This window comes from Astatotilapia calliptera, chromosome 13 (genome assembly GCF_964374335.1).
Source record: "Astatotilapia calliptera chromosome 13, fAstCal68.1, whole genome shotgun sequence".
Taxonomy (NCBI): domain Eukaryota; kingdom Metazoa; phylum Chordata; class Actinopteri; order Cichliformes; family Cichlidae; genus Astatotilapia; species Astatotilapia calliptera.
In genome coordinates this window covers 22908838-22931650 of record NC_137434.1, presented here as the reverse complement: position 1 = coordinate 22931650, position 22813 = coordinate 22908838, and the positions used below count along the sequence as shown (strand labels likewise).

At 42.3% G+C, this 22813-nt stretch overlaps 1 protein-coding gene across 1 annotated transcript in view; it reads left to right on the top strand.

Annotated features, from left to right (window-relative positions):
* The window catches only part of lrpprc (leucine-rich pentatricopeptide repeat containing), a 58492-nt gene that overhangs the window by 19926 nt on the left and 15753 nt on the right, over positions 1-22813 (top strand). The window contains exons 19-29 of the mRNA XM_026189310.2: positions 29-100; positions 329-442; positions 566-696; positions 1027-1112; positions 5878-6085; positions 10710-10834; positions 14504-14610; positions 19335-19403; positions 19531-19621; positions 20183-20325; positions 22375-22498. Coding sequence (XP_026045095.2) covers positions 29-100; positions 329-442; positions 566-696; positions 1027-1112; positions 5878-6085; positions 10710-10834; positions 14504-14610; positions 19335-19403; positions 19531-19621; positions 20183-20325; positions 22375-22498 — 1270 coding nt within the window. The remainder of the gene's footprint in view (positions 1-28; positions 101-328; positions 443-565; positions 697-1026; positions 1113-5877; positions 6086-10709; positions 10835-14503; positions 14611-19334; positions 19404-19530; positions 19622-20182; positions 20326-22374; positions 22499-22813) is intronic.

Here is a 22813-nt window from a genome sequence, read left to right as displayed (position 1 = left end):
ACGCTGTGTGTGCATGTGTGTGTGTCAGGATGTGATGGCTTTGGTAGACCCCAAAGAGAAAGTCTCCAATGGCCCTGTGTCAGCTACTCCTCGTGCCACTGTAAGTAGGACATTGTGAAGGACGCATACAAAATGTTCAAGTTTCACAATTATCCTCATAACTTTCTTTGATGTGCCATTTTGTAAAGACATCTTCCCCACACCCCAAGTAAGAGCGCAGCTCTCCTGTGGAGATGAATGTCCATGTGTCTATTTGTACAAGCTCCTGTACCCGTGAGGTTGGACAGTGGTCATGTACATGTGTTTAACACCTTTCTGTCTCCTTTAGGGAATTGAGGGCAAGGTGTTGGCACTTGAGAATAAATTGGCTGAACTAAAAGCAGAGAACAAACCATTAGGACTTGTTCTCAAACAGGCCATCCAGGCTCTGAGTGCTGAGGAGGTAAAATTTCTTTTGGTCTCATAAGGCTCTTTTTCTTTTGTTTTCTTTTTTGAAGTTAGCTGCTTTGTTTTTGTGTTTGGTTTTGGGTTTTTTTTTTTCCTGAGAGCGTTGTTGTCTGATCAGAACCTGCAGCGTGCCCTCGAGCTGAAGCAGCAGCACGAAGAGGAGATGACAGCCGGCGGCTACGCCATCCTCATCAACCTGTGCTGTCGCCAAAACAATGTGGAGGAAGCACTGAACCTGAAGAGAGAATTGTGAGTGGAGCATAATGTGCGCACACAAACAAATTTTCTACACGCGCGCACACACACAGACGCACACGGCTGCACTGTGGCCAGTAGCAGGCCATTAAAGTTTAACTTGAGTGGTATTAGGGGAGACATTAATGCAGGGTCCAGCCGCTTAGTTGACTGGCTAAAACACAGGAAACTCTCCCCTCTGCCTCCCCCGTTTCCTTCTCTTCACTCACCACCTGCTTCCAGCATCAGCCTGAACACTGAGAACGTACAATAGATGAGTTGCATTACTGTAAGTGGAATACATTAATCAAGTCTGTCTGTTGCTATCTCTGTCTCTGCTTTTAGGAGTCGTAAGGACTCATCAGTAGCACTGGATGCCAGCAAATACCTTGCGCTGGTCAAGGTCCTTTCTGTAAATGGCAGAATGGAGGGTAAGTTAACCTAGAACTACAAATAATGTATTTTTTTTCCTTCTTTGTGCTATTAGTTTGACAAATTCTTTGATTAATAAATTTCTTAAGTTGTTAAGTCCTTTTTTTTTTTTGAGTGATTAATCCTTTTTTGTTTTGTTTATTTTAATTTTGCGTGATGAGGATATTCTTATAAAGTTGAGCTTGCTCCAGTAGCCTTCCCTCTTTAAATAAAAGTAATACATACAATTGACTGCTGCTTTTTCTTTGTCAGTATATCTGGCTTGAACTTAAAAACCAATGCGCTTCTTTGTACGTGTCACCAGCTCTGTCACAATCTGTCATTTCCCCTCCCTCAAACCACATTAGCTGGCTATTTCCAGAATGCTACGGTGGGTTTCCTTCAGCCCATCGAAGACCCAATTACCATCAGTTTTGCCGCTCTGCTTTTTGCACCCAATGACAGGAAAAATGTTTCCCTTGTCTCTCCTCGCCGTTCCTCTCCTCCCCTTTTGCTATCTCTCTATCTGACCCTCTCTCCTCTGCTCCGTCGCAAAGCGTGTCATTCTCTTATCCCCTCCAACACACACACATACACACACGCACATCCGTGTCAGTGAGAAACGAGAGAGGGGAAAATTACAGGACTGTGTGTATTTTTCCAGAATTATTGAAATCTGCCTTGATGCTAATGGCAGATCATGTCCACCAAAGTGCTTGAACATTTCTCACACACACATACACACAGCGACACGCAAATTTGCATGTGAATTCAAGCAAAAGGCATTTGGTGGCACGGCGGTTGGTGTTATCCATCTGTGTATGTGTGTTGGGGTGTGTATAGGCAGCGCTAACGCATTTGCCATTAGTCGGAGTGTGCATATGGAGGGGGACGCTTGTCAGCCACATTAGCACACATGGCTAACCTTGATTTTAGCCTGTCCCCACCCAGACGCTGGTCCGCCTGGCTCCCAGCACACACCAGGACCAGATGAAGATCACGTCTCCTGGCATCCTTCTTTACTTCTCACTGTCTCTAATGGCTTTTTTTGTTTTTTGCTCATGGCTCTCTCATTTCACCTAACAGGCGAACTTTGTTTTTACAATACGTCATCCTTTTCACTTTATTCTTTTTACTTACCTTCCCCTGTTGCTCTTAGGTAATTCTTCATAATTGATTCCTCTTCTAATAGCTGATTGATCTTCCTATGCTGCTCGCTCCTCAGATTAACTTTCACATGTCCATAAATCTTCCTGATCTTGCATCTCTTTGGCTTTTTTTTTTTCTAGCATGTTGAGGTCCAAAAACATCATTGTAGGTTCATCTGTTGAGATTTAGGAAAAGATTCTCCTGTCAACATGGGCAGGTGGAAAACTGCTGAACATTAAAATGTTTATTATTGTTATTATGTTTTATTCAGTACTGTAATAGTCCACATTTAGTGTCTATTTCAAACAAATTATATAAAATCCAGTGTTTATTGGCTAATACAGACATATGCTGTTATAAACACTTTTGTTAACAAGATCTACTCCAGATATCTTACTTCCACCAAAATATATGTTTGTGGTATTTTCTTGAGAATATCAAAATGATGTGCTTTAACTCACTGGATCTAGATGCAGTTCTGGATTAATCAAAGTTGAGCCAATCTTCACCCAATGCATCCATAACCCTTTAAGTAACAGATCCAGACGATCACAAAGAGTGCACCCAGCATAGCCTCTGTCCTCTGAGTATCCTCTCTCTCCATCTTTGCAAGCTCTGTCCTTTTTTAAATATACCTCTTCTATCACAGCCATCTGTTTGACCTGCCCTTGCTCCGCTTCCTCCACCTGTCCATCCTCCCACTTTGGTAAACAGAACTTGTTCTGGCTTTTGGTGGTCCTGGATATGTCTTTGGAGCTATGTGTGTTTGGGAAAGAGACATCACTAGCAGTCATGTCATGGAACATTAGGTGAACCACTGGGCTGTGTGATGTTTGTTTACCTGGCCTGTCTGCCTCCCCATCTCTTCAAGTGTGTGCGCACACGTGTGTGTGTGTGTGTGTGTGTGGTCTGGCTCGCTGTGCTGGCCATGATGCTCGGCTGAGCTGATGGATATGCATACTGGCTAAACGAACAGATAAAGGGGGAGATGGAGAGAGGACGCCGTGGGGGAAGTTTGGACGGTGGACGGAGGGATGTTAGCTAGTGTTGATCCATTTGGGCAGATCAACTCCAAGCCATTGGTCTCAGTGATTAGTGGGTCTGTCAGTTAGTGATGGAGAGAGGTACGGAGAAAGGGAGAGTGGGAGGCATGGAGATGGATAGTCGGAGTGAAGCACAAGTTTCACTGGAAGTGATAAATAGTACAGACTTGACAACGACTCAAGTCATTAGAGATATTGTTTAATGTTGATACCACCATTTGTAATCAACTCTGTGGAAAACCGTTCTTTAGGGGGAAACTGTTCTGTTTTTTGAAGGTTTTCTTTGTTTTTCTTGTGGATAACCTTGCTCAGTTCGTCTGTTCATGAAGTGATGTCTGTTTCATTTTTGTCATTCTGTTTATTGACATTTGAGTGCATTGACACTAGTAGTGCAGAGACCTAAACTGTTATTATAAGCATGTTAAGTGTAGCTTTATTATCATGTATGCTGGTTGAGTTGAATGAAGAAATATTTTCACTATGACAAAATTAGCATAATTTTAAGTTTTCCCACGAAGGTGACTTACAGCAACATTATTAAACTGAACAGATTTAATTATCAAACGTTTGTGTCACACATCCACACATTCTTCCATCAAGCTCACCTCCCTGATTTGTGGTGCTTGTGTTCTTTGTTGAAAGAAGTTAAAAGCACACCTATGAGTGGGACAGAATATGAATATTGCATTATATCTTTTTGCTTCTTCTTACATTACATACATTTATACACTCGTTTTTACACGAGTGGTGAGCAATGAATTTTCACCAAGGGGCCTCATGAGAGTCGTAGAGAACCGCTCCAATAAGCTGATCTCAATTCTGCTCATGAATTTTATCTCTTCATAAGCTTATTAGTGCAGTCCACCACAACAGTCCCGATTTCTCATGTGGCCCCTTGGGGAAATTAAATGCCCACCCCTGCTTTAAACCAATTCCACCACTAATTTTACTTATCAGGGTCATGATTTAGTTACTGCTTAAGGTAATGCTTATGAAATAAATTAGCCTGAAAGGAAAAGACTTGAGGGTAATTTAAAAGTTGCAATGAAGAAAGCGGCTAAAATGTTGGGGTGGGGGGGCAATTGGAGGGCAGATCGTCTAAATCCTCTTGCTTTGTCTTCAGTGGCACAGATATGATACGGGGAATTGCAGTGTGTTGAGTATCGCAGAATTGGTAAAACGTGGGAATATATTTGTAGTTGGAAACTATGTTGATGGTATCAATTGCTGATATCTTGATAATTAAAAACAGAAACAGAGCAGCAACAGAAACCGGATAAGTTGAAAGAGTACCCTTTATCTTCATCAGGCCCACATTCAATTAACCAAACTTATCCCTTTTGAAAAGCTTAACCCTCCTTTTATTTTCTCCCCCTGTTTAGCGGTGTCTCCTCCACTGCTAGTCACCCCGTCCCCCTCTTCGCCCCTCTATTTTTTCCCCCCCCGTCCCATTAAATCTGTGACAGCCATGGGTTCCCATCGCCATAACAACTGGCATAGGGAGGTGGAGGGCTGGAGAGACAGACTGAAATTAGGATGCCAAAGCACTCACCAGTGGCCCCGTATCTCAGCCCACGAGGGTGTGTGTTCCCAGTAGAGTGACACTCGTTTGAGGGGTTTTGTTGTATTAACAGCTGTGTAGGTGTGGATATCATTACTCCCATGTGTTCACTTTATTTGCTTTCATGCATCTGTGTACTAAAATCTTCACCAGTGAAAAGAGCGAGGATCTTTGTAAGACAGGATCCAACATTATCCTGCATTTGGAGGCTTAATGGTGATTATTCAAATATATTCTGTGTCTGTGCATCTCTCCATCTCCCTCCTCCTTCTTGGTCATGCTGTATAGATTAGTATCCGTGGTGGAGAGCGGCTGTATCGCTGTCAGCCCATTAGCAGCTGTCTAAATAGATGGTAAACGCATCTTAATTGCTTTACCCTGATACACCACATATACACACACACAAACCACACTCTCTTTTCACCATTTAGCCCCTAGTGTTGGCCAGATGGACGCGTGGCCCAGTAAAAAGCCCTCCATTACCGGCTGGACTTGACCAAACTGATCCACCCCTCAGCCCGCTTAGCGAGGTCTCACTGGGTCCACAGCGGGCCCTTGTCGCCACATACCTATAATTTAGCCCCCCAAGTGCTTTCCACATGGCCACGGCAAAAAGCTGGCCTCCATTGTAGAGGTCTGGTAATTGTAGTCTCGTTTAGAAAACTGCAAGTAGCAATTAGCACAGAGTTGGCATTATACGGGGTTGGATTTGCATCCCCCGCTGGGTGCAAAATTCTGTTTTAATATGGGTTTGTTTCCCCCACATGGAATTAGCTAAAGGGGCCTTTTATCACATTCACACACCCTACTCTTCTCCCAGCCAATATCTGCCCTCCTCTCGCTTTCTTTCTCCTCTCTGCATCATCTCTCTTTCTCCTTCTCTTTTGTTCTTTTCATGTGCCCGTTCTCTGTCCATCTAATCCACTTTCACATCGCTTGCTTTGATGGAGAGGTGCATGCTGACACCTCACTGACGCGTCGCACACAGATGTGGGAGCAAGCGTTGCTGACGTTTCTTCCTTTCCATCTCAGAGGCAGTGGACATCCTGAAGGAGATGAAGGAGAAGGATGTGCCGATGAACGACACACACATGACCACCCTGTTTCACGCGCTCAACGCTGTAGCGGCCGGAGGCGATATCCCTTCCATCCGCCGACTGCAAGACACGGTCTTTACCCTCGGTCTGGTCAAGCCCACTGCTAATCTCTGCTCCCCCGTGGTTACTGCCTACCTGGTCAGGTAAAAGAGATCCTAAGTGTTACAAAAGTGTCCCAAACTCCCTTAAAGTTAAAACATCTATTTGAGTTGTATGTTCCAGTTTTATGGCTGATGGTCTCCACTTAACCAGCCAACAAGCTCACTTTTGTTTTCAGATTTGAGCCTTCATCTGCCAAAGCCTGTTGCCAGGTGTGTGTATGCATGTGTGTCTCAATGAGTCACTCATTCCTCCCTATGATCATAGCTGAGGTTATATTCTGGGTCAGCGATTCAGATAGAGAGAGGATGTGGAAATTGCTCATTTATGTTAGCCGTGTGTGTTTATGCGCGTCAGAGCCAGGTTTTGTTTGTTTGAGGATGCGCCAGCTGCAACCTCTCCCATGAGCTCCCCCACCCCTGATCCCCTGAAACACCCACTGCTCTCCTCTGAGGTTTAAGTGTGGGTGTGTGGGGAGAGATGGCCATCGATGCTGCTTCTCATAATGCAAGTATGCAAATGAGCATTAGCAAATATTGGCTGCGGGGTCACTGCTATTGCCCCACCCTCAACTCTATTCGGTTTGTGTGTGTTTTTCAGCGGATGTGCGTGTTCTATTTGTCGAAGCAGCTTTTAAGTAGATCAACTCATTAGCATGTTAATTATGTACAGACCACTAATTGCTGGATTTACCATAGACACGTAATGCGCGGTTAGGGGGCACACACACATACTGTGCATGCTTTCATGTGCAGTTTACCTCTAGCGTGCTTACTGCAGCAGAGGTAGACCTCTGCAAAGAAAGCTCGCTTGCGCGCACACACATACACACACTCTCTCTCACCGGGTGCTCCCTTGTTGCTGTTTGTGTTGCTGTAAGTCTGGTCTCTGGCACAAACAGTTTCGAGGTTCACTCGTTAATCACTGCCTCTGTGAGATTAGCAGGCTAATTTACTACTGGGTCATCAACAGCCGCCAAAACACAAATGCACACAGCAGCTTAGCACAGCCTCGTTCACAAATCAAGTGCCAGTTGTACTTCCTCCAAATGATACTGCAGTGAACACACACTAATAAACACGAAGGAAAAAGATGGTTGTTGGTATTCTAACATCTGTCATGTGTTTATGATTTGTTAGTAGGACATTTGGGTACGCTTAGTTGGCTGGTTGTTGAGTGTTGGTCAACTCATCTGGTGTGCAGATAAAATTTTGACAAAGTTGTCCAGTTTGCTGTGCATAAAGTAGATTGGTGTAATTGTAACAGATGGCTTAATTCTACTTAAAATTGATAGATGAGTAACAACTTAATAATAAAGCTTATTCAGGACACTCTTGTGAATAATCACTATTTTATTAACTTTATTTTACTTTGGCTACAGAGTTATCTTAGTTACGTTTTTAAATCCTATTTTAAAACAGCAAATGTCTTAAATTAGTCTTTTGTGAAAGTGCAGTGGTGGTTCTTGTAGTTCCAACAGTGGTTCAGTCAAGCCTCAGTACTGCAACACTTGACTTTTGCACGCCGGTTGAATCAGTCTCTTTGCCCTCTTCTCTTTTTTATCTTTTATCTTCACCCATTCTCCACCTCTTCATTCCGTCAGTCAGCGGACAAACAGTCGGAAGGAGGAGGAGGAGGAGGGATGAAGGGAAGCGATAAAAGAGGACAAAGCAGGCATCACTCCCGCCTGCACCCATCTCATCGCAGCGTCAGCGCTAATGACTTAATGAACACTTCTCCGCCAGATTAGCCCTTGACAGCCCATCATATGCGCCGCCCCGTTAGCCGTCATGCCTGTCCGCTTTGTATTGTGTCTGCTAACCTGCGACTACGCTAGCTGGCAGCTAGCTCACATTGCCACATCCTCGTGGAAGTGATTAGCAACAGTAAATGCTAATGAGTCCAGCAAAATGAAGAGCTGGCAGGACGTGGATGATAAGACGGCAGCCACGTTGATGGAATATGAGGAGGAGGGTAGAGCTGAAAAGAGACAAGTGGCTCAGAGAAAAACGCCTCATTCACTCCCACTCCCTAGGAATAAAAGGAAGAAATGGAAATCCCATGTAGAGAAATCGAAGCAGCCGGAGTTGAATAATGGAAGAACGTGAAAAGACATGCTAAAACATGCATGTTTAACTCTTAACATGGTCGATACTAAATTAAGCTTATGTTTAAGTTGGTCTAATGAATATTTTTGACATATTAATCCTTTTAAGCCAACTGTTTTCTGATTGGCTGCCCCTCATAAACATAACAGCAGGTGGGTGCTCACAGCCAGGGCAGTGTGCATGAGATGGCCATGTAAGGACGCTGCCTCTGATTGATGTAGCAGAACAGTCTGAATATGGGCTTTGGCTCATAAGGTTTGTATATAATGATATATATATATATATATGTGTATATATATATATATATATATATATATATATATATATATATATATATATATATATATATATATATATATATATATATATATATAGCCATTAAATAACAAGTTGGGAACAGCTGAATTATCTGTTCAGCCAAAATGGTGATGGGAATGATTCACATTACCACAACGTTACACGCACAGTTTCAATCATGTGTGTGGGGGGGGGGGTGAACCGTACTAGCATAAGTGCCTTTCTTGAATACATGTAGTGGTGTGATGATCAGTTTCATTTGTGTTTCAAGACACAGACACCTCGTTTTCCCTCACGCGAGGACAGTGGCTTGATAACAGGCCTGCTCATCTCCGACGAACAAAAGGGGGAGGAGGGGTGACGGAAATGGAGAGGGAGGTAAAGAAGGGGGAGTAAGATGAGGTAAAATGAGCTTCCTTGTCTAATCCTTCAGGTTTCTATGGAGCAAAGCGCTCGTTATTTTTTCAGGGCTTAATTGGCTGGAAAGTGGCTGACATGCAAAGTTGGGGACATTAACAGGGCTGTGCGCTGCAGTAAATGGCAATGCAAAGTGACAGTTAAATTGTACCTAGGGGAAATTATCCATCTTTCGACATCTTTAGCTCTTTTTTTGGGGGGGGGGGGTTAGCGGGCGGAGAGAGGGGAGGAAGGCAGAAGGGGTATAATTGCAACGCCAGGCCCCTTTTCTCTCTCTCTTTCTCTCTCATTAGAAAAGAGGGATTATAAGTAGTTATGGAGTTGCTTGATGGAGGGATGAATAAGGTGGACAGATAGTTGAGATGATGAAACAAATGAGGAATGAAATGGCCTTGTGCACCACACCATAATAGTTAAAGTAATTGTATGTATATGATACGTCAACTACAAAGAGCATACTGTACTTTTTTCCCCATCCCTCTCTCATTTTGGGGGGTAAACTGCACACCAACGCCTCCCTTTCTGGTCTCCTCCCATCTCCACACTCTTTCTCTCATTTTCAAAAATCTCTTAGTCTCTCTTCTGCGTTGTTCAATCAGACTGTTATGCATTTGAACAGCCTCTTGACTGCCGCTGCTGAATAATGTTGTCCCTCTTCATTTCAATTAGCAGACCTCTTTGCCTTCCAACCCTAATCACTCCATCCCTCCTCCCTCCATCACTCTCTTCTGCTGCTGCTGGCTCACAGAAGCTGAACTCAAGGTCACATCATTTTCGGTCCTTTTTTTCCCTCTAAAGTTGTTGGTCTTTTTGGACATATTTCACAAATCTGCTTATTTAATTGATTAGATGAGAGGGAAAAAAACACTGCAAAAACTATACCTGTCCATTCTGTCTGACACTGTCTTTTTCTCACTCATTCACTCTGCCCCTTGCCTCCTTTGTGGGTGCCTTATATGCTTTGACCTCTGTGTGATTGACATGGTAATTACCCAATCAACAGATTGATGGCAGCGCTGTCACAATAGAGGGGATTGATGTGGTCTCTCCCACTCCCCCTTCTTGCTCTTGCTCTCTTACTTCCTTTACCTATCTCTGCCTCTCTACTTCTCTCGTTATCACTCCTTCAGGTGCACTCATCCTCCTTCTGCATGCTCTTTTGTTTGTTGGAAGGCGTGAAAGTAGAAGGTTAGGCGGGGGGGTGACATGAGATGAAGCTGTGGTGATGCTGCTGGCGGGGTGGGGGGGGGGACTAATTTTGTTGCCATATTTCTGTTAAATTGCTCAGCTGGGGGGTGAGGTCATCGGAGGAGTGTGAGAGCTGACAGCATGGGGGGGAAAAGATGGTGTGGAGGAAGAGAGACGGAAGGATAAAAAGAAGACGGGAAGGTTAGAAGAAAAGGGAAATGAGAGAAGAGAAAATGAGGGGAAGGTTAAAGGGCGTTGAAGAGACAAAAGGAAGAGCAAGAGAAGTTTGAAGGCGCAAGAGGAGCAGAGCAGAGAGGGTAAAGATCAGTGGAGTCCTTTTATCTGTTGCATTGCTTCCCCTCTAAAAGCCTGTCCAGAGAGACATTAGCCCCTCACAGATAGGTGTGTGAGAGTGTGCCTGATTGTGTGAGAATGATGTATTGGGGCCAAAAGGCTTCATCGCCCACAGTTGTGCTGTCATGAATTCAAAGGCCTGTATTGTTGGGGTGGGTCATAGTGCTTGAATGGGAGGTCACAGGGTTAACACCCCATGATACGCTCTTCTATTCTCTACTGACACAATCCTGTACATGACTGATTGCACAGACCTGGCATCTAACTCGCTCTCTGCTCTCTCTCTCTTTGTCTGTATCTGCAGTAAGGACGTGTCCGGAGCTCTCGAAGCGGCACTCGAGTGTCAGAAGCGCTACAACCACCTGCCTCGCATCCACGACATTATTGTTGCTCTGGTGGAGAAAGGAGAGACTGAGTTACTGCAGAAAGGTTACACACTTTGTACATAGTCATCACGTCCTGTCCTTCAGCTACCTTTTTCCACATCCAGTAACCCATCTATCATCAGTTTGTATTAAAAAAAAATACTAATGGGCAATTTATTTATTTATTTTTCCTTAATATTGTAAAGACTATTAGAGAATCTGGCAATCCCCTAGAAGGAAGCATTTGTCAAGGACTAATTTTTAACAGGAAGAAACCTCCAACAGAACCATATATTTATAACCCACTATAAAACATGGATGTTGCTATTGTCATATCACTCATAGATCCTTTTCAAGGTACCGATGGGTGTGACTTGTAGTTTGACCAACGATTCATCAATCAGACGTTGTTAGCCAATGAGCATATCTGAAATAATCTTTCTTTCTGAAACATACTAACTAGAATATAGAAAATAGACTTTGCTATATTTTGTTTGACCCAAAATTAGCGGCTGAGCTCATAAACTAATCGGAAAGTGTTTATAGATGTCTGGGAAAACAGCTGCTTTGATGAAAGTTTAGGGCACTTCTTGTATTGTCCTTACATTTCCGGCCAGGAAGCTTCATCCAACCTTTATACTGCCTGTGGTCTGAGCAGGGGCTTAGGGAGTAACTTTGAGTATTGTAACTCCCTTTATTTAGGCCTCCCTCGCTCCTCTCTCTACCGTTTGCAATTAGTACAGAACGCTGCTGCAGCCTTTTATCAGGTGCCAGAATGCATGATCATATTACTCCAGTTTTAGCCAACTTACACTGGCTTCCTGAGAAATTTCGCATTGATTTTAAAATTCTTTTACTCACTTATAAAATCTTAAACAATATCGTGCCTAGCTATTTAACAGAACTCCATTTGTATAATCCTAAAAAGCACTAAGATCTTCAAACCAGATGCTCTTAATACAACCTAAGTCTAGGCTGAAAACCAGAGGTGATCGTGCCTTTGCTATCGCAGCACCTGGACTGTGGAACAGTCTCCCTATTGCCAATCACACTTCCGAGTCTATTCAGTCTTTCAGATCTCGCTTAAAGACTCATCTTTTTACCTTGACTATGACTAGGGCTGTGCGATATGACCAAAATCTCATATCCCGATATAAGACTTCTATCAACACAAAAACATTTTGCATTTTCTGAAACTTCTGTGAATGTCGGGCAGCTCGACTTGCGTGAAGTGTTTCCAGCTGGGTATCGTGTACCTGGAGTTGAGTGTTGCATGAAACTGTACATTTTTAGACATAAGTTGTAACGGCCGCCGTTTTCTTTGTGAGTATTTATTACACGGCGTGCTGCGGGGAAAAGCCTGTTCTAACGTTTGAGTCAAAGGTTTATTTTTTAGCACCTGGCGGCTCTTTTTTGCTTCTCATCCATAAACACTCTGCATACTCTTTCACGTTTATTTTGAAAAGTCTCAACAGGATCTTGAGCTTTATTGTGAAAGGTTTATGTGGAAAATAAACAAGCGGACATGCGATGGTTTTACTGTCATTGTTGCTAACGACAACGCATAAAAACAGGCGCTTGTCCGCCTGTAGTGTGGTTATATTAAATATAAGAGAAAGAGAGAACTTTTAAGAAATTAATATAGCCACTACAGTGACCATCACAACGATGAAAAAATATTGCTGTAAACGGTTTATTTTGCGACACCACGAAACAAACGATAGCGTAAAATGAAACGATAGACGTTTTTATATCGTCATCCGATATATATCGTTATATCAAACAGCCTTAAGTTATTTTGACTATCATTTGGTTGGCTTCTATGTTTGTCTTGTCTTGTGTTGCTGTTTGGTAAATTTGTCTTATTTTATTTATTTCCTAATTTGTGAAGCACTTTGATGACGTTGTTTTTAAATGTGCTATATAAATAAATTTTGGTTTGGTTTGATTTGATTTATGGAGGGGCAGCCATATGCTATAGCTGGGGTTTAGGCAAGAGGGAAAAAACATAACTACGGGATCATTCAGGTTGTTTGATCGAGCTCAAATCAAATATTTAGTGGTCCCACATCCTCTAAGGATGAGAAGATTTTACATTTTTCTTAAATTTAAATTTTTTCATTTATAAATTATAACATGCATGTTTGTTTTGTCATGCAAACAAGAATAGTCCTGGTGGGATTTCAAACATTTTTCATTAACCTACAGATTAGGAGTGACAAAAGACGGGTTAATCTGAACACTGGACCAGGATTCCCCAGAGTTCAGAAGTTCAGAATAGCTGTGTACTCTGTCACTGCGTCTCACAGCTATAATCCCAATTTTTTCCCCCACTCCAGCTTAGCGTGAACCATTTTTGTTTCCTCTGATTGACTCCAACCTTTTGTTATTCATTTGGGTCTTTGTGTGTGGGGAGGAGCTATTCTAAAGTGCTCATTCAGTGTTTGCGTTAAACGCACATGTAACAAGTGCCAACAATCCCAAGAGAGCATAAGAGGACCAGAGAGTGAGAAAGGTTCAGACCAGGGTCACGGTGAAGCATGTCAGCCAGTCACATTTAGAACAGTCTCCCTGTATGTTGACAGCGATGCGGTGAAAAGGTCAAGTTCGGTGAGCCGCTGGGGCAAGTGGCTCTGGAGTACGTAAAGGTTGAAACTGTACAGTGGAGCACCTCTCCACTTCCTTCCCTCCCCTCTGTCTCCTTTCATTCCCCCAACATGCCAAAAGGTGACAAACCCTCACAGTTAGTCGCTGCACCCTTAAATCCAAAGTAACTCTGATTAAAGTGCTGAAAGAGGCCAGCATGTAAAGCAGTGTCAACTTACGAATAACAAATTACACCGCCTCTCACTCCATCATATAAAGCATCAGAGAGGATGACTTGTGACATAAACCTTGAGTCGCACTCGCAGCATCGTGAGTACCCCTGTGGACCCATGCTGATGCAGTGCACGAATAGTCTAAAAATTCACCTTAAAATACACCTTTTAAAATAAAAGAGAAGAAAAGCTTCCAGCAGAATGGCCTTCAGCTGTCCAAAACACACTAAAAGCATGACACAGCTTGTCAAAATCTTCATTCACATGTGTGACCTTGGTTTGGTTTCAAGCACCAACAGAAAAATAAAGTATAGGGTTTTCAGAGGGTCTGGCAATTATAGCAACTACTGAGCTATTTTCAGATAAGAAGAGGACAGAATACTTTTAACCTGGAAGTTTCAACAGGATCCTGCTGGTGTGGTTCAGTCTTGGGAAGATAGGATTTGCACATAGAAAATGCTACATCATTTAATCCAGTCAGAAACTCTGAAAACTTGTTCACATTGGAGCCAATCAGTGAAATATTTCCAGCTTTAAATGAGTGCAAATGAAGGGAGTAGGATTATTCTTTTTTTTCTGTTTGCTGAATATGCAGATTCATTTAGGTTACTGAAAGTTTGCAGAGTGTGTGTTTGTTTGTGTGTCTGGTACCTGTTCTGAAGCTGCTGGATGGAGATAGTACGTAACGCTGAGCAGAGCGTTTTAGCAAGTTCACCGGGGCAGCTTAGGCTTTCATTCGGGACCTGTGTTTGTTTGAGAGCTGTCTTGATAGGGCTGCTTTGTGAGTGGGACATTGTGCCAAATAATGGAATCAGAAGGAAATGAAGTGTGTGGTGGGTTTGTTTACCTTACGTGCGTTTTTATTCATGACCTTTCTCTGCTCCGTTTCCTCGCCTGTCTGTCTTTCTCTTCAGCCATGGACTTTGTGAGCCAGGAGCGAGGAGAGATGACCATGCTCTATGACCTGTTCTTCGCATTCCTGCAGACAGGCCGCTACCGCGAGGCCCGGAAGATCATCGAGGTAACATTGTGTCTTTATTGGAAGGTTTTATTTGTTTTTGTTAGACTGCACTCTGCCCTCTGATCAGATCAGATCTCCAAAGAAAATTAGTTTCTTAGTCTTGGAGAATCTAGCTGATGAAAAATTGTTCTCCGGTGTGCGTGGCCGTCATAAGCCGCACAGGACATGTAGGATGGAATTGCCAACCCTCTTTTTGTTATTGTAAATCATCTGACCTGAATATTCTATGAATATTTATATCTTTGTCATCTTAAGTCCTGCTTTAAAATCTGTGTAGATTAGTGCGAGAAAGAGAGAGGCAAAGCGGGCAGATAAGAAGCGATTTTCACATAAATGGAGAAGGGGTTGGGAATGGACAACAAGATAGAGAGATTGATGAGCAGATGAATAGAGGGATGAGCCTGACAACAGAGGAACAGAAACAAGGCCGATCAGAATGAGAACAAAACAGTGAAAAATATCTTAACTCCCTCGCCCTGACCTTGCTCTCTCTCGCATGTCCTGGCGTGCACTGAAATGGGGATTTGTCCCTCTTGAGGATTTTCAAACCCTCTTAAATATTATCAGCGTGTTATTGTGGCTCTCGCTAGATTGTATGACTGTTATCCTACTTATAATAGCGAGTCAGCTACGTGCTACATGTGTGAGATTGCTGATGCCTTGTAAATAGATGTACAGCTGACCTCGTCATGGAAAAAATAGCTCAGATTTGAATCCCACTGAAATGTTGTAGCACAGTACATACAAAAATCCCCAGACTGCAACTGAAAAAAAAATGCAGGAATATTGATTTAAAAGTCCAGCAAGCCTATTTACATGCCTACTGAAAATTAAAGCATACAAGATGTTAGTGGACAATGGCTGCTTTTTAACCATAGTGTGTATTTACTACTTCACACAAAGTATCACATCTACTGGCATTTCTATTAAATAAATAATTGTAATCTTTCCTTATCTGCTTTTCTGGACAAAGTTATCACTTTTCTTCAGATGTAGAATTTTTCTCTCATTACTATAGTCGCTGTTGATTACACTGAAACTCCCTGGACTCCTCCATTTATTTCGGGAATTATTGCCATGACAGGACTCGACGTCCCTGGCCTCAGGAAGCTATTGATTAGTTCTCTCAGAGGTGGGAATTGAAGATCCACAGAACAGGGCCTCTGCCAGACACTTCCATTGCACCCTTTCTGTATGTTTGGGCACGCCAGGCCTATCCGGCCACCCGATCTACTGCACCACCAGGTGGTGACCAGTTCACAGCTCAGCTTCTCTCTTCATCCCATTATCTAACATATGCCTCCATAGATCTGATAATACAATTACAAAAATCAACCTGCAGCCTAGAGTGTGCTGGTAGATATGTATCTGTGAACGCCTTAAAGCAGGGATTATACTTTTCACGAGTCTGTCAGAGTTTGCTCGGGTCCCAGTAATGTAAATTCCATTGCCAGATGGTTAGCGTGAGGGTCTATGGTGGACTTAAAAGAATATGTCAGGAATGACTGCTCGGCAACTGGGTCTCCAGTTCCCCAGTTTTACAGTTAACGGCTTTTCTTTGCTGTCTTTCAGAGTCTAATCAGGAGAAAACAAAAAAAGGCAGTTGATATATTTCAAAAGCCAGGATTCACTTAACCTTCACAGACTTTTAGAACAGTCTAAACACAAAGTTCACTTTTGAACTCCCCCGTATTATACTTGGATGGCGATAGATCCACCGCTGAGGTGATAAACTACAATTGAATTATATCTTTGACTCAAATATGCATACGCACACTCAGATGCACAAATACTTTTTCCCCTGTGAGAGCGTCAAGTGGCAGTCCAGAGTGGTGTCTCTCTTTAGGCTGTGTTTGGTATAATTGGCAGCTGATTAATCACAGCTAATTAAATGTAATGATAGAGAAAGGTGGCCAATTTTGTGCTAAATGGTCATGGTTAGATAGGGGATTGTCAGGTGGCCAGGCCTATTATTGTGTGTGTTATGGTCAAGGTTAGGTAGTATTGCTAAAGAGTGGTAAGCCATTATGTGTTTTTGTGTTAGGGAGAGGGGTTTGCCTCTGCATGTGTGTATTTGTGTGTGTGGGGGGCTAAGTGGCCAGGTGATTAGTGGAATTAGGACATTAGGAATTGAGATGGAGAGGGTTTGTTAAGTGGAGGTGAGGAAAGGTCGACTCCAGCACTTTCTTTTTGTCTATGCACGTAAGTAGGTGGGAGAAACCTGTGAAGATGCTTTGGCAACTAAAGGCTACGCAAGACACTGAGCAAGGTGTCAACAGGGACTCCAGTATAGTTTTATTTGAGCTGTTTGACATGTTTCCTTGATCTCTGAGCGACCTTTTGTTTTTTGGGGGCGTGGGGGTTGTTTCGAACTTGAATTCTTTTCATGTAACCATGCGTGTGTGTAAACTATGTGCCTTCTTATTTCTGAGGATTTTGTTTTTGGCCCAGATTAGGGAGATTTGTCCTGATGGATTCAAAATCCCAAACGTGTGTGTGTGTGTGTGTGTGTGTGTGTGTGTGTGTGTGTGTGTGTGTGTGTGTGTGTGTGTGTGTGTGTGTGTGTGTGTGAGAGAGAGAGAGAGCGAGCAGTTGTGGTGCTTTGAGCCCTCAAGACTTTACCAAGTAAAAGGAATCAGAGGCAAAGAGATGGAGCACTTGCACCAGGCCTTAGTCTCTAAGAAGATTAGACAGACTGAGAGAGAGTGAGTGCAACACATTTTAATTTGTCCCTTTGGCTGGTTGGGTAAGAACATAATGCCTTTGCCTGGGACAGCTAGAGGGATGGAGAGGAGGAGCAGGAGAGATTTGGAGGAAGAGGGAGGGATTGAGAGAAGTGGGGATTGAAAGAGGAAAGCATGGCAGTCAGGGGAAGGGATGAAGCTGGTCTTTCCTTTTACTCTCCCCTCTCTCACAGTATGATGGGCTCCCATCAAAGAGGCCAGCAGGGATTGAGCGCTGTTGATCCTCATTCAGATTAACTTCCTGCCAGATCGGTCTGTTCTTTTTTTTTTTTTTTTCTTTTTTTCCTTAGCCAGATTACCAGGAAGACAGGCAGAGTGAGGTTTCTCAATCCTAGTCTTATTCAGATTGTATCAAAGCCCCCAGGAGACAGATGAAATCCTGATCACTGTTATTCCATGATAATCATCTAGTCACTCCTCATATCAGACTAAATCATAGCTACATGAGCCTGCAGATCAATCTATGTCAGCCTTTATTGACAGCCCACACACTCTGTCTGTCTGCATCTCACTGGTGTCCTAAAAATCTGAGCAAATCTCCTGGCTGTAACTGCCGGGGCGGCAGATTCTCTGCATTTGAAATCATAATTTTATTGTTGAAGTTCCTTTTTTAAACGCCATTTTCAAGAGTGTAGTGGGAGGTCTTTCTGTAGTATTTCCACAGTTCATATAGGACAGTTCCAGTGTTGCATTGTGGAGTCCTAGATAATGGTCTCTACTACAAGGTAGAGTGTACTGGAAGTGGCTTCACTGGGTTTTTAAACTTATTCGTGGCAAACATTTGCTATTCCTGCTCCCCACGATATACATTAGCTATGAGAGTTTTTTGTATCAATATTGCTCTAAAATGCACTCAACAATCCTCTTTGTTTGGGTTGCCTCTGAGTTTTCTGCCTTCATTTATTCCCAGACTGTTATTCTGAAATACAGTAGCATATTTTGTATGACTTCCTCTTCTTTGTGGAGCAGAATATATGTTTCTTATGAATCTGGCTGTATGTTTGGAGTGTAGAAGAAATTTCAGATCAGTTAGATGCTTCTATGTTGTTACTGGATTAAAAACAAAAATCTGAAATCCGTAAATCTTTGCACAGCACTGCAAATTTGTCAAATCTGAGTTTTGGATAACTGATTATTGAAAAAGTAATTTAAAGCGAAAAAGTACTTTGCGAACTTCTAATGGACATATTCACTACACTGTGAAACTCAATGATTTCCTCAGATGTAGCTTTGCTAAATGCATGTGTCCGACTCCTGAACACATATTATATATCAGCTCTGTTTTCTTTGTATCAGTAAATTGCCCTTTAGCTTTTATGTATTGATAATCTGCCAAACTAATTATCAAACACATTATCTTTAGAAATAGAGTGACTGAAGATACATCATTGATGATCTTGTAAAACCACTGCACTTTCACAAAGCCTCCTGCCAGCAGACACATTTAATTTTTAAAATCTGTTGTATATCAGCTCATTATTAGTCTACACCAATAGATGCTAATATTTAAGGACTCTTTATACTGGGGTACGGGTGGATCAGTGTTATGTTAAGGATAATGCTTTAATGGTTTTGTATTATATTGATTTCCACCCTATGTTGTGCACAGTGAAGTAATGTTTTTTTTATTTGTCCTTTAGTTTTGAGAGATAAAAATTCCTTTAAGGGAGACCTAGTCAAGGGCAGCAGAAATTGCAGCAAATATAAATAGAAGTAAAGAAACAAACACAATTGGCATGAAGTACAGACATTGTAGTAATAATAATAGTGACACTGATAAAATATAAGCCTGGTGTTGGAAGATGTTATTAACCGGGATCAAGTAAAAAATAAAAAAAAATAAAAAAATTGAAGTATATCTTGTTGCTATGCAGCATCTGACCAGTTATTTGACATCTGAGACTTGTGAGGAACAATTTACTGAAGCTGCTATTTATCAATTAATCAACTGATTTCTTTTGTCTGTTTTCTTTTATCTAGACCCCTGGGCTGAGGGCAAAGCCTGGACGCGTGCAGTGGTATGCAGAGAAATGCATTTTAAATAACCAGGTAGGTAACACAAACACACACACACAGGCCTAAAATTACCAAAGCCACACAAAGAAGAAGAAGGAAAGAATATAAAAGAAAAAAAACAAAAACAAAGTTAAAGTATATATTCTGTCTGTGTGTACAGCTAGAGGCCTTGGAGCAGATGGTGGACATGACAGCCAAGCTGTTTGAGTGCGACAGAGATGAGATGTACAATTATCTCCTCCGACTCTGCAGTAAGTCTTTTCCTTTCATTTGTCTGTGTGCTCTTTTATTTGGTTTCTCTGTTTGTGGGTTTGACCTACAAACTGCCCCCCCCCCCCCCCGACCTCATCTTCAGTTGCGACTTTTCACCTCTGGGTGTGCCTCCTGAGCTCATTCCCAGACCTTGAGTGTGCAGCAGAATGGGATCAGTCAGAAGTCAGCAGAAGACATGGTGTGATTGCTACACTGGAGAGCAGAACAGATAACGCTTGTGATTGGAGTGTTAAAGCTGATTGTCGACCCATTACCCTTCCCTACACACACACACACACACACACACACACACACACGCACGCACACACCACTAGCTGGTGTGTTTGATAAATTACAGCATAGTTGAGGGTCAGTCTGTTGATCAGATTAGTGCTTTGATTGCCTTCTCTCAGCATGGAGCGCTTTGTCAGAAATTGCTCTCTTGAGCATGCTGGGTAGTGAGCTGACTATACAGGCTCACAGGTCTGTGTGTCATGGCTTCCAATAACAAATCATAAACATTTTCTCATTCTCACTGCTTTGATTCTGGTTGCTTTCAGAGGAGACCAACAATTGGCAGAAGGCAGAAGCCATGTGGACGAAGATGCAGGAGGAGAACGTCATTCCCAGGGAGAGGACTCTGCGTTTACTGGCAGACATCCTGAAGAGTAATGGCCAGGAGGTCCCTTTCGAGGTACCTGAGGTAAGGTCCCTTGCAATAAAATGATAATCCCAATAATGCTCAGTTGGCAGGTCTGTTATTAGAAAGATGATTGCCATGAGCAGGGAAGGCAAACCTAAAAGCAAAGGCAAGAAGAAAGAGCTGTGAAGGTGCCTGATATTAAATATGACATACAGCCCTGTAGCACCAATGGTAAGACTCAACATAGTGGGCCTGTTCATAGTTTGTGTCCTTAAGTCTTTAATCACAGCAGTCAATTTGATCAGTTGAAGTAATTACCTGTCAGGTAATATTTCCCTTTTTTTGAATTTTTATTGTCTAAAAAGCTATTTTTTATGATGTGAGATTGTTGCTATTTTGAGATATTATATTAAGTCATTGTTTAATCAATAATTAACAAATCATTGAGGCGTTCCCCAAGGCTTTGTCCCAGGACCACTTATGGTTTGAATATAATGCTTCCTCTCAGCCAGATCATTCATAGCCTTAATATTGCCCATTCAGTTTTGCTCATAACACAGTATTAAATCTCTCTCTGCTGTGCAACACCAGTAGCCTTGACAGTCTATTGACCTTTCTAAATGGCATCAAATCCTGGCTATCTCAGAACCTTCCAAAGTTCATTTGATAATAACTTTTATATATTACCTATTGGTCAGAAAGAATTCCACTTCTCTAGCCTACACTAAGTGTAGCTCACCTAAAATGTCAAGCATTGAGCTCATAGCCTAACAGGGACTTTTGGATACTGAGCTCTGTTTTGATGTTCAAACAGGAGGAACAGTCTGATGATTGAGATCAGAATGACAATTTCATTTATTCTTATAATTCTCTCTTTAAAATATTTTTTAATTCTAACACTTTTGTGACTGTTTAACAGGCGGTGCTGTTGATTTTATTTTTCCTGTATTTCTTATTTTGTGCCTTGTTAGTGTTTTGTTTGTTTTATAGAAATCAATGCTAAGGCTTTCTCAGCCCTCTTTGATGGTTTATACCTAAAATTGCATGGTAATAACACAATAATTACATTTAATATTCGGTACATTACTGGTCCTGTACTGATGTGGCAAAGTGCTTTAAAAGTTGCACTCCCTCATTCAAATCACAATGGTCTAATTACTGCTTTTTTTAAAATTTAGATGACACTACATGTTTATTTTTTTTGTCTGAATAAAACTGTTGCTGACTGAATCGATTAACCAAAGAGCAGGTTGACCTCAGACTCTGATTGTAGGAGCAACCCCCCCACGCCCCCCAAACAACCTCTGAAAACTCTTATCAGCCGCTCTCCATGCAGCCCCCCTACTCTGCTCCACTTTAAGCCCCTGTTCATTACATGCAGAGGAAACAGGATTGAAGCTCTGATCTGAAGTGTAGTCAATCAGACCGGTTGGCTGGTGAAAGGAATTACAGCTCGATCTGTCTCTAAATCTGTAATGCCAGACTAATTTAGCCAGACACTAAATGCTACCATATGGTTGTCGCTTGATGCTTGGCTCGATATGAGTGTTCAGCTGTAACGAAATTAAATGGAGAGAATTAAATTTTATTTCTTTACTAATTAAATACAATAATTAGTAAAGAGATGAAGTCTTAAAGCCTTAAATTCCTCTTGTTTGCTTCATTCCTTCACTATGCATTTTTCCTGAGCTTGGTGTGCGCGCCTGAAGCAGCCTGAAGCATGATGAGACAGAAAGTGATTGCCGTTGCCTGAAGCGATGAACTTCGTGACCCCAGGGGCTCTTGAGTTGACACCACCCGCTCCAGCACACACATTCTCTAGCACGCACACTTTTCCTTTGCCCCTGGGGTGCCAAACCTAATTTGCCCCCAGCCGATACAGCTTAACCCCCTTCCCTTGCTGCTACATGGGTGATCGAGCATTATGGGACCTTGCCCTGCCTGTCAGGCATTATTGCACTGTCATATATGCACATAAACACACCAGCTCTTTCCCAGGACACAGCTGAACATGTTTCAGACCTTAATACTTGGTGTAGCTGCATTTTGTGGGCATCAGACTGAGTTTAAGCATTGTTTTACACGTGTGTTTGTGTGTTGTTTTTCTAGACCTGGTACCAGCAAGCTGCCACCACACAGCAGGTCAAGTTCGCAACAACCCCCACTGCAACTGAAAGTGTTAGTGATTACCAGGTCCGTCTGTTGGCCCTCTGTAAGAAGGGCAAGGCCAAAGGTAAGCAGCAGGAGGTCCTGCTATTGTTCTCCTGTAAGACTTAGAGGGGAGACATACTACATTTGCCATACTTAAAACATCAGAGGTGTATAAAATGACCAATTCCAGTCTCTTAAAACTAGAATTTGAGAATATAAGAGAATAGAAATTGTTTATCAGGCAATTTCTGTTTTATATTCAAAGAGTTGTGCAATATTTCTGCAAAACCATGTGAAAGACTCATTGCCAGTTATTGCAAACGCTGGATTGCAGTTGTTTCTGCCATAGTTAGCAGAACCAGTTATTAGGTTAATGGGCGATTGGTTTTTCTCAAAG